General features: G+C 42.3%; 1 protein-coding gene across 1 annotated transcript in view; it reads left to right on the forward strand.

The window, feature by feature from the left end:
- DOCK8 (dedicator of cytokinesis 8) overlaps positions 1 to 14,104 on the forward strand; it is a 193,688-nt gene that overhangs the window by 81,098 nt on the left and 98,486 nt on the right. The window contains 2 exon segments of the mRNA XM_042782993.1: positions 11,021 to 11,142; positions 13,215 to 13,252. Coding sequence (XP_042638927.1) covers positions 11,021 to 11,142; positions 13,215 to 13,252 — 160 coding nt within the window.

The raw sequence follows: 14,104 nt of genomic DNA on the forward strand, positions 1-14,104 counted from the left end.
GCTTTTAGCCACTATGCTACCAGAGCTCCCGGAATATCATATAAAGCCTAGCATATAACAGGCACTGAGATAATCTTTAAGCCTTCAAACAAAAATCTCCCCTGAAGTCCTCTTAAAACCAAACAATAGCTTAGCTTAACTAGAAAAGAATGTCTGCTTTGAGTGTCGTGGTCTTTCAAGTTCTCTCTGTATGGGATCAAATTGACAACAGCAACTGGAAAGATTAGACAGGAACCTTAGGGGGCAGTGAGTTTATATTAATAGGCAGGAATAATTCAGAAAAGGAGGGTGAGAATGGTTGCACAACTCAAAAATGTAGTCAATGTCACTGCATTGGATGTGTAGAAACAGCTGAATTGGTGTATGTTCTCTGCTGCCTATATTCTCAGTAACAACAACAAATAAAATGAATTCCAAAAAACAAAACAAAACAAAAAAACTCTTCAGCAGGTGCTGAGTTTCTGCTTGGGGTGATGGAAAATTTTCAGAGATAGTGAAATGGTGATGGTGGCACAATATGGTGAATGTAATTAATGTCACTGAACTATACACTTAAAAATGGTTAAAATGGCAAATTTCTTGTTATATATATTTTACCTCAATAAAATTAGGAAAAAAAAAAAAAAGAGAGAAAGAAAAAGTTAATGATTTCCAGTGGACTGGGAATAAAACACAAATTTTCACCATGACCTAAAAGGCCCTTGTATGGGTCTGTTGCTTACCTCCATCTTCAGCCTCACCTCATGCCACCATCTGCCTCATTTGACCATATTGTCCCCCTCGTAGATCTTTGGGGATGCTAAGGGCTTTTCTCTTTTTGTTTTTTAGTATTTGGCACCTTTATTTTTTTTATTTATTAATTTTTTTTATTGTGATTTTGGTGAAACTTTACAGAGCAAATTCACTTTCCATACAGCAGTTCACATATTTTGTCTCATGACATTGACTACAATTTACCCCAATGCAACAGCTCCCCTCCCACTTCCTCCTGATAGTTACCTTTTCCCTGTGTCCATCCCTCCATGCACTCCTGCCCCCTGAACTGTCTCCCTGTGCATAAACAGCCCTTCTTTCTCCCATGATTGTTCTCCGCAAGGAGTATATCTACCTCAGGTAAATGTTCAACGCATATGCCTGTCTTTTGTTTGGTTGGAAGCCACAGGAGTGAGTTCAATTCCAGACCTGAAGGGCAGCTAGGGGCCATAGTCTCATTGGTTCCACCAGGCTCTATCAAACCAGCAAAACCCTTTTTTTTTTTTTTCCAAATGATTTTGAGCTTTGTTCCACAGTGTTCTCCCTCTCTATCCAGGTACCCCTCTGAGTGGTTGACAGTGGTAGCCGGACACCATCTAGTTCTTCTGGTCTCATAGTCATATAGGTCACAGATCGCATGGTGTACCAGTCACTTGGACTAATTGTTTCCATGCATCTTTGGTTTTCTTCATTCTTCTTTGCTCTGGACAAAGAGAGACCCCTTGTTGCATCTAGATGGATGCTTGCAAGCTTTTAAGATCCCAGTCGCTACTTGCCACAGTAGGAGGTGGAACAATGTTTTGTGTAGTATGTTATGTCAATTAAGCTTGATGTCCCCTGCAACTATGGTCCCGAGCCTACAGGTTCAACTACTTGCTCTCTCTGGGTGACTGGCAGTGACCAAGAAGTGACTACAAGCTTGCCGCTAAGGGCTTTTCAACCTAAAAGCTTTTTTCAGATTCTCCACCCTCCACGCCCCTGTCTTAGTTTGCTAGTGCTGCTATAACAGAAATACCACAAATGATTGGCTTTAACAAACAGAAATTTGTTTTCTCATGGTTCATGAGGCTGGAAGTCTGAATTCAGGGCACCAGCTTTAGCAAAAGGCTTTCTGTCTTTGTTGCTTGTGATGGAAGGTCCTTATTCCTTGGCTCCTTGGTGACCTGCATGTGGCCTGACATCTCTCTTCCCCATCTCTGTTTGCGCTCTTGTTTGTTTAATCTCTTATATCTCAAAAGCGATTGACTTAAGAAGTACTCTGTGCGCATATGGTTTCATTAGCATAACAAAGAAAGCCCATTCCCAAGTAGGTTACCATTTACAGCACATTTTGGGGACAATTTCATCCATAACAGGCAGGTGATGAGGGCCATGAGGGTGGACAACACTCCGACCTGTCTATTCTTTGCCCACTAATCCCTGCTGGTGCCGCCCGTTGGCCAACCCCAACCAGAAGCCAGAGGGCAAGGGGTCTGGTGATACTGTTCATAGTTCAGTTTCCCAGGGTGCCAAGCTGGACAGAGAAGACAAGAATTCCATCTGAGGGGTAGGCGATAGCTAGTAGAAAGTACCAGCCAGACCCTCACAAGGCAATTGATGTCAAGCAGGCCTGAACCCCCCATACATTGTTCATATGTATCTGCCTCACTGATACCCAGGAAGCTATTTAAAAACCAAAACAGCTTTTTCCCCAAGAAACTTGAAGAGAGAGAAACCACAGCCCCCAGACTTGACCAACAACCTGGGTTGTTTCACACCCTTCTGTTGTGTTCATGGCCAAGTGTTAATGAGCTACCACTTTGGCTTGAGAGCTGAGGAATGTAGTCCCTGAGTGAATCTCACATTTGCTAATGAATAAGCCCCTGTGCGTCTTCAAACTGCTGAGCCAGACTTCAGGGACCAGAGCTCAATAGGTGACCTGGTTTACTTATCCAAATTTTACATGGAAGGAGTTTTCCCAGGTTCTTTCTTAGAATGAGCCACAAAGGCTAATATATGAGGGAAATATTTTCCTGTCTAGTGCCCCTCTCTCCCACCTCCCAAATAATGGGCCAAGCATTCACTCATCTTTTACTGGGTGTTTTTCTCTGGGGACCCAGAGAACACAGTAGCTGGCAAGTTGTTGCCAGTCTGGAAAGAGGCCATTTGTTGGAAGTACACTATTGTGGGAATTATTTATTTGGCTGTAGGATGGCCAACTCAGCAAGCAGGAGCCGAAGATAGCAGTGTGTTCCAAAAGCCAACAGAGGCTCGGGATTGGGATGGCCTGGACAAAGGGCCCTTGTTTTCCCAGGTTCTTTGTTAGGAGCAAAGGGAGAGCAAAGTCAGAAAAATATGGAGTTCAGTTCTCACCACTGGTTCAGGTCCGCTCATCAAATGTGTGAGGCTCTGTGGGATACTGACATGTCCATGAGTCCTGGTCCAAGTGGAACTCTGAAATGAGGAGAAATCCTGGGTCTTAACCTGGCTGTCAGGATTGTATGTTATTGGGTCTTCTGAGGGCTGGTCACAGCATTATCTTCAAACAGGAAGCATACAGCCCGTCTTTCTTGGTTTACCTTCTCTTTGTTTTTCCTCTGTCTCATTGCTTATGGAAATTGCCAGTCCTACATTCTCACAAACAGAAATCTGCTGTGAGCGTGTAAAAGTTCTTCCCACATTGCTCTTGTAAGTGGAAGGCAGTCTTCCACACAGCTGTCTTTGTCCCCTCTTCAGCCCTGAACTCAAGGTTACCTTCAGGCAAATGTGGGTGGTTCCATATCCAGAGCTATTTCTTTTTCTTTCTTCTTTTTTTATTGTGGGGAAAAAAAAATGGACACCAAAATATTCACTAGCACAACTTCTGCATTTACAATTCAGTGGCACTAATTACATGTTCCATGTTGTACCATCATTATCGTGATCCTTTTCTAAAATATCATACCACCATTCACATAAACTTTATGCCCCCGAAACAAAAACCCCTCCTTTCCACTCCCTCCAGCCCCTGAGAACTGTGAATTATCTTTGGTTTGTATATATTTGCTTATTTCTTATAAGTGGTTTCATACAATACTTATCCTTTTGTAACTGGCTGTTTTCACTCAGCACAAGATTGTCCATGTGGTGGCACACAGAACCATCTCTTCATGTGCCGATGCTCTCACCAGCTTGGACATGCTCATGAAAATGGCCTCCAAGGGTAGACACCCAACCACAAAAAACTCCCAGTTGTTCCCACTGACAGCTCCTAAAAGCTCTAAGCAACTTCCAACACAAACAAGACTTCACCCCAGACTGTACCAAAGTGGGTTGTGTTGACCCACAATGTTCTGGACCCAAGTAGCAATCCAGAATACAAGTACATTCTTCATTTAAAATAGTGTGTTAGGCATGAGAGGAGCTCTGGTGTACAGTGGTTAAGTACTTGGCTACTAACTGAAAGGTCAGCAATTCAAACCCAGCAGCTGCTCCATGGGAAAAAGACTCGGATCTGTAAAGATGACAGGCTTGGAAACCTTTTGGGACAGTCCTACTCTGTCTTAAAGGGTCACTGAGTTGGAATCGACTCAATGGCTATAGGTTTGGTCTCTGGTTTTGGTGAGGCATGAGTTGGTACTGCATTAGTCCTAATATAAGAAGCAGTCCCAACTGAGACTCAAATTTTTATTTAAAAAAAGAAAAAAAAAAAAAAAAACACTACAATTAACTTTTATAGAACTTGTCTTAATTTGCTATAATAATGTAAGAGACCACTACTTGTCTGTCAGTTTGTTGTACTGTGGTGGCTAGCATGTTGCTGAGATGCTGGAAGCTATGCCACTGTATCTCAAATACCAGCAGGGCCATCCATGGTGGAAAGCTTTCATTGGAGTCTCCAGACTGAGACAGACTAGGAAGAAAGGGCCAGTGATCTACTTCTGAAAAAATTGGTCAAAGAAAACTTTATGAACAGTATCAGAACACTATCTGTTAAAGTGCTGAAAGGTGAGTCCCTCAGGTTGGAAGACACTCAAAATATGACTGGAGAAGAGCTGCCTCCTAAAACTAGAGTTGACCTTGATGGGGATGGAGTAAAATCTTTGGGACCTTCATTTGCTGTTAGGTGTGGTAGTTAAGTTGTGTGTCAACTTGGCTGGGCCTAGTTGAGTGGCTGGGCAGCTGGAAGTAGTATTCCCCATGATGAGATTGCTAATCAACTCCATGGTGGAATCTACTATGAGCAGCTGAGTAGGTGCATGAGAGATGTGGTCTGCTTCCTGTATATAAGGAGAAGCCTTGGGGAAGGGATTCTAGTTTATGGCACACTTGAACCCTGCATGTAGCCGTGTCATTGTTCAGCAGGCTGCTATGCTCTGCCAACCTTGGGACTTTCAGTGGACTTGAATTAATGGTCTGCCATATGGTTTGGTAACATCAAGGCTGTGTCATTTTATTTGTCAACTTGGGCTTGTCAGTCTCAGCAGCCAGCAGCTGTCTGAATGAAGAAAAGGCTCCAGCTTCAGTGGACTAGGAGCAGGAGGCAGAGCTGAAGCCCAAGGTTGAGGGGCTTTTACCCAGTACCTAGAGCCTGGCATTTTGACCTCAGAATAAAGCCTCCAAACTGTGAGAGAATAAACTTCTGTTTGTTCAAGCCATCCCATTTATGGTATGTTCCAGTGTCAGAGCAGCACTAGGTAACCAAAACAATGGGGCACGACACAAATGAGAGAAACAAGTGCAAACATCCATTATAATCAGAACATGGATGTATGAAGTATGAATCTAGGAAAATTTAAACTGGTCAAAAATGAAATGGAACACATAAACATTGATACCCTGGGCATTAACAAGCTGAAATGGACTGGTATTGGCTGTTTTGAATCAGACAGTCATATGGTCTACTATGGCAGGAATGACTAATTAAAGAGTGTTCTGGTCATGTAGTACCACTCTGACAGGAATATACCACAAATGGGATGGCTTGAACAAACAAGAGCTTATTCTCTAATAGTTCGGAAGGCTGGAAGTCCAAGTTCAAAGTGGCAGGCTCTAAGGACTGTGTGAAAGCCCCTTGACCTTGAGCTTCAGCTGTGTGTCTTCCTTCTGGCCCACTGCAGCTAGAGGCATCTCTTCACTCAGGCAGCTACTGGCTGCTGAGGCTAACAAGCCCAAGGTTGACAAATAAAATGGCATAGTCCAGATGTTACCAAACCACACAGCAGGCCATTAATTCAAGTTCATTGAAAGTCCCAAGGTTGGCAGAGCGTGGCAGGCTGCTGAACAACGACACGGCTACATGCAAGGTTCAAGCACGCCATAAGCTAGAGACCACTCCCAAAGCTGTTTCTTATATACGAAAAGCAGACCACATACCCAAAGCAGCTACTCAGCTGTTCCAGTAGAGTCTACCATGGAGTTAATTACCAATCTCACTATGGGGAATAGCTACATTGAGCTGCCCAGCCACTCAACCAGGCCCAACCAAGTTGACACACAAACTTAATCACCACAAAGAGGAACGGTGTTATGTTCATCATTAAAAAGAACATTTCAAGATCTATTCTACAGCATTTTTTTAGTGATAGGATAATATCAATATGCCTACAAGGAAGACCAGTTAATACAACTATTATTCAAATTTACATACCAACACTAATGCCAAGGATGAAGAAATTGAAGATTTTTACCAACTTCTGCAGTCTGATATTCATCAAACGTGCAGTCAAGATGCATTGATAATTACTGGTGATTGGAACGCAAAAATTGGAAACAAAGAAGAAGAATCATAGTTGGAAAATATGGCCTTGGTGATAGAAATAATACTGGAGATTGCATGATAGCATTTTGCAAAACCAATGACTTGTTCATTGCAAATACCTTTTTTCAACAACATAAAATGGGCGTAGTGCCTAAGGCATTTTACTGCTAACCAGAAGGCTGGTGGTTCAAACCCACCAGCTGCTCCTCAGAAGGAAGGTTGGGCAATCTACTTCCATAGCAATACCACCTTGGAAACCCAAGGAGGGGTAACTATGAGTCGGATCCAATTCCACGGCAGTGAGGTGTTTTTTAATATACATGGACCTCATGAATGGAATATACAGGAATCAAATGGACTATATCTATTGAAAGAGTCTATCAAACCAGCCACTCCTCAGAAGGAATGTTGGGCAATCCTACTTCTGTAGTGTTACCTCCTTGGAAACCCCAGGAGGGGCTGCTATGAGTCGGGGCCAACTCGATGGCACATAACAACAACAACATTGAAGGAGTCTATGGAAAAGCTCAATATCATCAGTCATAACAAGTCAAGGAGCCAACTGTGGAAGAGACCATCAAAATTGCTTATAGGCAAGTTCAAGTTGAAGCTGAAGAAAATTAAAACAAGTCCACAAAAGTCGAAGTATGACCTTGGGTATGTCCCACCTGAATTTACCATAGCTTGGATTTGACACAAGGGTAGATAGATACATCTATCAAGGATAGATTTGACACATTGAACACTAAGGAACAAAAGACCAGACCAGTTGTGGGATGACATCAAGGACATCATAAATGAAGAAAAAAGATTACTGAAAAGACAGGAAAGAAAGAAAAGACTAAAATGGATGTCAGAAGAGACTCTGAAACTTGCTGTTGAATGGAGAGTAGCTAAAGTGAATGGAAGGAATGTAGAAGTAAAAGAGCTAAACAAAAGATTTCAAAGGGCAGCTCGACAGGACATATTAAAGCATTATGATGAAATGTGCAAAGACATGGAGACAGAAAGCCAAAAGGGAAGAACACGCTTGGCATTTCTCAAGCTTAAAGAACTGAAGAAAAAATTCAACCCTTGAGTTGCAGTATGGAAGGATTCTGTGGCAAAAAAACTGAAATGAAAAGAAGATGGAAGGAATACACAGAATCACTGTACCAAAAAAAATTGGTTAGTATTCAGCCATTTCAGGAGGTAGCATATGATCAAGAACCAATGATATTGAAGGAAGAAGTACAAGCTGCACTGAGGGCATTGGTGATAAAGCTCCAGGAACTGATGGAGAACCAGTTGAGATGTTTCAACAAACGGATGCAGCAGTAGAAGTGCTCAGTCATCTATGCCAAGAAATGTGGCCCACTTACTGGAAGAGATCCTATTTCTGGTCATGCCAAAGAAAGGTGATCCAACAGGATGCATAAATTATCGAACGATATCATTAATACCACACACAAGTAAAATTTTACTGAAGATAATTTTAAAAAATGGTGGTACCAGTACATTGATGAGAAACTATCAGAAATTCAAGCCAGATTCACAAGACAGCTTGGAATAAGAGATATCATTACTGATGTCAGATTATCTTGGCTGAAAGCAGAGAATAACAGAAAGGTATTTACCAGTATTTTGTTTTATTGACTGTACAAAGGCATTTGACTATGTGGATCATAAAAATTATGGATAACATTGCAAAGAATGGGAATTCCAGAACACTTAATTGTGCTTATGAGGAACCTGTACATAGACCAAGAGGCTGTTGTTTGAACAGTACAAGGGGATGCTCCATGGTTTTAAATCAGGAAAGGTGTGTATCAGGATTTGTCCTTTCACCATATTTATTTAATCTATTTGCTGAGCAAATAATCTGAGATGCTGGACTATATGAAGAAGAATGCAGCATCAGGATTGGAGGAAGATTCATTAACAATCTGCGATATGCAGATGACAAAACCTTGCTTGCTAAAAATGACTTGAAAAAAAAATAAAATGACTTAAAAAAAGACTTGCAGCACTTAACTGATGATGATCAAAGACTATAGCCTCAACATAAAGAAAAAACAAAGATTCTCACAGCTGGGCCAATAAGCAGTGTTCTGGTTACCTAGTGCCTCTCTGACAAGAATATACCACAAATGGGATGGCTTGAAGAAACAGAAGTTTATTCTCTTACAGTTCAGGAGGCTAGAAGTCAAAGTGCCATACTCTAGGGGCTGGGTGAAAACCTCTCAGCCCTGGGCTTCAGCTCTGTCTCCTTCTCCTGGCCCGCTGAAGCTAGAGGGTTTTCTTCACTCAGCTGCTGGCTACTGAGACTAACAAGCCCAAGGTTGACAAGTAAAAAGGCACAGTCCTAATGTTGCCAAACCACATGGCAGGCCATTAATTCAAGTCCATTAAAAGTCCCAAGATCCATAGAGCATGGCAGGCTGCTGAACAACAACTTGGCTACATGCAGGGTTCAAATGTGCCATAAGCTAGAGACCAAAGCTGTTTGTTATATACAGGAAGTAGACCACACACCCAAAGCAGCTACTCAGCTGCTCTAGTAGATTCCACCATGGAGTTAATTAGCAATCTCACCATGGGGAATAACTACATTCAGCTGCCCAGCCACTCAACCAGGCCCAGCCAAGTTGACACACAAACTTAATCATCACAAGCAACATCATGATAAATGAGAAAAGGTTGAAGTTGATGAGAGTTTAATTTTACTGGATCCACAGTCAACGCATTTGGAAGCAGCAGTCAAGAATTAAGACAACATATTGCATCAGGCAAATCTACTGCAAAAGGACTCTTTTAAAGTGTTAAAGAGCAAAGATGTCTCCTAGAGGACTAAGGTATACCCGACTCACGCTGTGGTATTTTTAATCACCTCATAGGAATGTGAAAGCTGGAAAGTGAATAAGGAAAACAAGAAGAATGGATGTCTTTTAATTATGGTGTTTGCAAAGAATCTTAAATGTACCATGGACGGCCAGAAGAAAAAACAAATCTGTCTTAGAAGAAGTACAGACACAATGTCCTTTGGAGTGAGAATGGCAAGATTTTGCCTCATGTACTTTGGACATGGTATGAGGAGGGACCAGTCCCTGGAAAAGGACAACATGCTTGCTAATGTAGAGAGTCTGCAAAAAAGAGGAAGATTCTCAATAAGATGTGTTAACACGATGCTACAATAATGGTCACAAACATGACAACAATTTCAGGATGGTGCAGAAATGGGCAGTGTTTTGTTCTCTTGTACATAGGGTTGCTATGAGCTGGAACCAACTTAACATCCTCTAGCAACAGCAACTAAAATAGAGGTTAAGCTCTCAGCTGCTAACCGAAAGGTCAGCCGTTCGAACCCATCAACTGCTCTGCAGGGACAAGATATGGCAGTCTGCTTCCATAAAGATTTACAGCCTTTGGAAACCCTGTAGGGCAATTCTCCCCACAATCCTGTGGGGTCACTGTGAGTCGGAATTGACCCAGTGACAGTGGGTTTGGGGCACTATAATAGAAATACCACAGGTGAGTGACTTTAAAGAACAGAAATTTATTTTCCCACAGTTCTGGAGGCTAGAAGTCTAAACCAGAGCCTCAGCCATGTTGATTCCTTCCTTGTCACCAGCCTAGAGTTCCTTGGATCCTTGGCTTGGAGAGGATCCTCCCATGACCTGTGTCACCCCCTGCATGTGCTTGCTTCTCTGTGTCTAACCTGGCCTTTTCATAACTCAGAAGTGATTAGATTCAGGATCACCCTACTCAGGTATGGCCTCATTAACATAGCATTAGATTTCATTATGGCGAGTGATTGATTACATTATGTTATGTTATATCCATAGGTCTAAGGGTTAGGATTCCAACATATATTTGGAAGAATACAATTCAATCCATAACAGAACTCAAAACAGAATCTCCCCCAAAAGCAATGTTCTGAATAGTCTTTAGCCTTCAAGGTAGCCAACAAAATCCTGCCCAACCCAGCATAGAGCTAAAATTTCTAAAAGGAGAAAATAACTCTGTTGTAAACTATGGAATTTTGTTTTCTGGACAAAATGGTTGCTCAACTTGGCACTCAAGACAGGAGGGACATGCATCCCTTCTTCTCCTTACTGTAGCTTTAAGGACAGAAAGGGCTTCAGTCCACATGAGCCACAGTACCATAAACAGACCGTCCTCGGTCTCGTGTTCTGAGCTATGATATAGGGATGCCCCGGTGGGTATGGAGCTGGCGAGGTCTGCCTTCCCGGATGCAGAGAGAAGGGGTGTCTGCTGACACTGGAGCTAATGCATTAGGCTCCCTAGCTTTGTTGGCAGCAAGAAGCAAGTCCCATGAATTGGGGTCAAGGAGAGAACACCCTCCCCACCTCTTCTTTCAAGGCCACCATGGTAACCATCCATGTGTCAGGAGCATGCTCCACCCTGGAGCCCATTCGGGCAGCCCCTGGGACAACTCCGCATTAGAAAGGCCTTGGGGAATGAGCTTTTCCTTAAGTCTGTGCCATCGTCCACATCATACAAGCGGTTCACCAGTTTTCACGTTGACATTCCCCACCCTCTCTGCAGGTGAAAAGCATGGCCCAGTATGTACACAACACAAACAAAAGGGACAGTTTTCGGAGGACACGCTTTTCTGACCATTTTAAAGATGACATAATGACTATTGTGAACATGGTCACGTCACAGCCGTTCTAGTAAAACCTCAGAAGGTAACTGCAAGTTTTACTCCTTACCTTGTCAATGTTTTACCCTGAGCACGTGTAAACTTTCACAATCAGAGAAATAAGCATTAGTTCAAAACAGAAATTAGAATGTAGCTGTGCATGATATCTAAATGCAGTGTTACATTGGACTGGATCCTGTGTGGAGGTGGGGCTACAAAAGAATTACAATATGGACTAGAGTTTTAATTACTGTACCAAGGTAAGTATGGAAGAGACTGTTCTCATTCTTAGGAAACACACCCTAAAATAATGAGAGATAAATGGGCGTGGTATTTGCAACCTACTCTGAAATGATTCGGAAAAAATGTAATTCATATGTATCAAAAAAATAGTTGCTATTGAGTTGATTCTGACTCATGGTAGCACCATGCGTGTCAGAGAAGAACTGTGCCCCACAGGGTTTTCAGTGGCTGATTTTTTACAAGTAGATCACCAGGCCTTTCTTCCAGGACACCTCTGGGTGGCTCCCAACCTCCAACCTTTTGGTTAACAGCTAAGGGCATTTAACCATATGCACCTCCCCCGCCCCCAGACCCTCATGTATATATAAAAAGAATGATAAAATGTAGCAAGTGTCAAGTACTGATGAATCTGGTTAAAAGGTAAACAAAACCAAACTGTTGCCTTTGGGTTGAGTCTGAGTCATAGCGACCCCCATTGGGTTTCTAAGGCTGTCAATCTTTACAGAGCGGGTATCCCCATCTATCTTCTGCAAAGCAACTAGTGGGTTTGAACCACTGACCTTTTGGTTAGCAGCCAAATACCTTAACCACCACACCCCCAGAGCTCCTTGGTTAAAAGGTATATAGGAGTTGTTTGTACTATTCTTACATTTTTTTTTTCTGTAAATTTGAAATCATCTTAAAAAGTGAAAAAATATGTAAAATGAAGCAAAACAGTATTTTAAAAGGGGACTATGAAATTTTATGCAGCAGTGTTTATTATTAATACTTTTATCATTATTAAGAATTTATACAGCATGGACATTAGTGGTTCAGTGGTAGAATTCTCACCTTCCATGTGGGAGACCTGGGTTTGATTCCCAGCCAATACACCTCATGCTCAGCCACCACCTGTCTGTCAGTGGAGGCTTGTGTGTTCCTATGATGTTGAACAGGTTTCAATGGAGCTTTTAGACTTAAGATAGACTAGGAAGAAAGACCCGAGGATATTCAAAAAATCAGCCAATGAAAACCTATGGATCACAGCAGCTCGATCCCAAACCAATCAAGGGGTGGCACAGGGCCAGGCAGCATTTCGTTCCGTTGTGTGTGAGGTCACCGTGAGTCATGGACTGACTCCACAGCAGCTAATGACAACCACATACGGTACCAAGTGCTCGGGAGATGATCTCCATTTGGTTCTCTCTCCCGGCAAAGTTTCAGCCACAGCAAAAATGGCATCTGCATTTCTGCAGGCATGAAAAATGAGGCACAGTGAGGTCAGTACATTTTCCAAAAGTCACACAGCCAGCAACAAAGCCAGGACTAGAGATTCCAAGCTCCAAATTTTAAGCCAGTTATGCTGGGCAAAGTGGCCTGCACAGCAGATACTGAGTGTGGAGGACTTGCCCCCCAGTGGGGCCACAGAAGCCTCTCTCCAAGGCCTCCACCCCTCCCCATGGCTGGTCAGCTTGGCCTGAATTTTTAAACTGCCCATGAAGATGAAAATATTGTCAAATCATATTTTCAGAGGAAACTGATTTGTGATTCTGAGAATAAGGGACCTAAACATGAAAAGTGAATCCTTAATTGCTCTGAAGTGCATAAAATCCCTCATATATATGAGCACCAAGAAATAGTGGGGGGAAAAAAAAACGGTCTGATTCATGCAAGAGTTAGCTATACATGGACGACTCTGACCTCTTTTACACTGGGAATGATGCCTACTTGGAAAAAAGAAAAATCTTTAGGTGAAAACTGCTTCTCTTATCCTGATTGGATTTTCTGCAACAGTCCTTATAAATGAAGAATCTAGCTCATTGAAGATGGTGCATCCATTTCAAGTGAGTTTTGCAAAAACACTAGTTACCAGAGTGAAATAATTATGGTGAAGCCACAGGACAAAGTATCAAGCAGCCATGAAACACTGGTTTGAAAGACATTTTAATAATGTAGGAAAATGTTCACAATATAATAGTGAATGAAAAACATTCAGAACCCAACACTGTATATACACAATGAAACAGGTTATATACGTAGAAACATGTGCATAGGAAAAGAAAAATGACCAGAAGGAGTGCACCCAGATATTAACAGTAGGTAAGGAATTATTTGATTCAACCCCACACATGTTGGGGGCAGTGGTCACTCAGTGGTACAATTCTCACCTTCTGTGGAACAGACCTGGGTGTGATTCCTGGCTAGTGCACCCCATGTGTAGCTCCCACCCATCAGTCAGTGGAGGCTGCTGTGTTGCTATGATGCTGAACAGGTTTCAGCAGAGCCCCCAGGTTAAGATGGACTAGGAATAAAGGCCTGGTGATCTGCTTACAGAAATCAGCCAGTGAAAGCCCTGCAAATCACAATGGTCTGATCTACAACCGAACATGGGGATGGCGCAGGACAAGTTGGGGTTTCCTACCTCTGTGAGTGAGAGGCCAACCCCATGCAGCTAACAAGGGCTACATTCTATTTGCTAACATTCTGCAGAGGGGAAGACTGATAGTTAGAAAGGTCACCCGCACCTAGATGTCCATCAACTGAGGAATGGATAACCAAACTATGGTACATACACACAATAGAATACTATGCAATGCTAAAGAATAGTGTAGAATCTGCAAAACACCGCATAACATGGATGAACTTGGAGGACATTATGCTGAGTGAAATAAATCAGTCACAAAAGGACAAATATTGTATTAGTCTGTTATTGTAAAAGTTAAGGGAAGGTTTATCTATTGGAGGACATTTTCTTTGTTGGTTAC

The sequence above is a fragment of the Orycteropus afer genome, unplaced genomic scaffold, assembly GCF_000298275.1.
Source record: "Orycteropus afer afer isolate SDZICR_OR568_19922 unplaced genomic scaffold, OryAfe1.0 scaffold00569, whole genome shotgun sequence".
Taxonomy (NCBI): Eukaryota; Metazoa; Chordata; class Mammalia; order Tubulidentata; family Orycteropodidae; genus Orycteropus; species Orycteropus afer.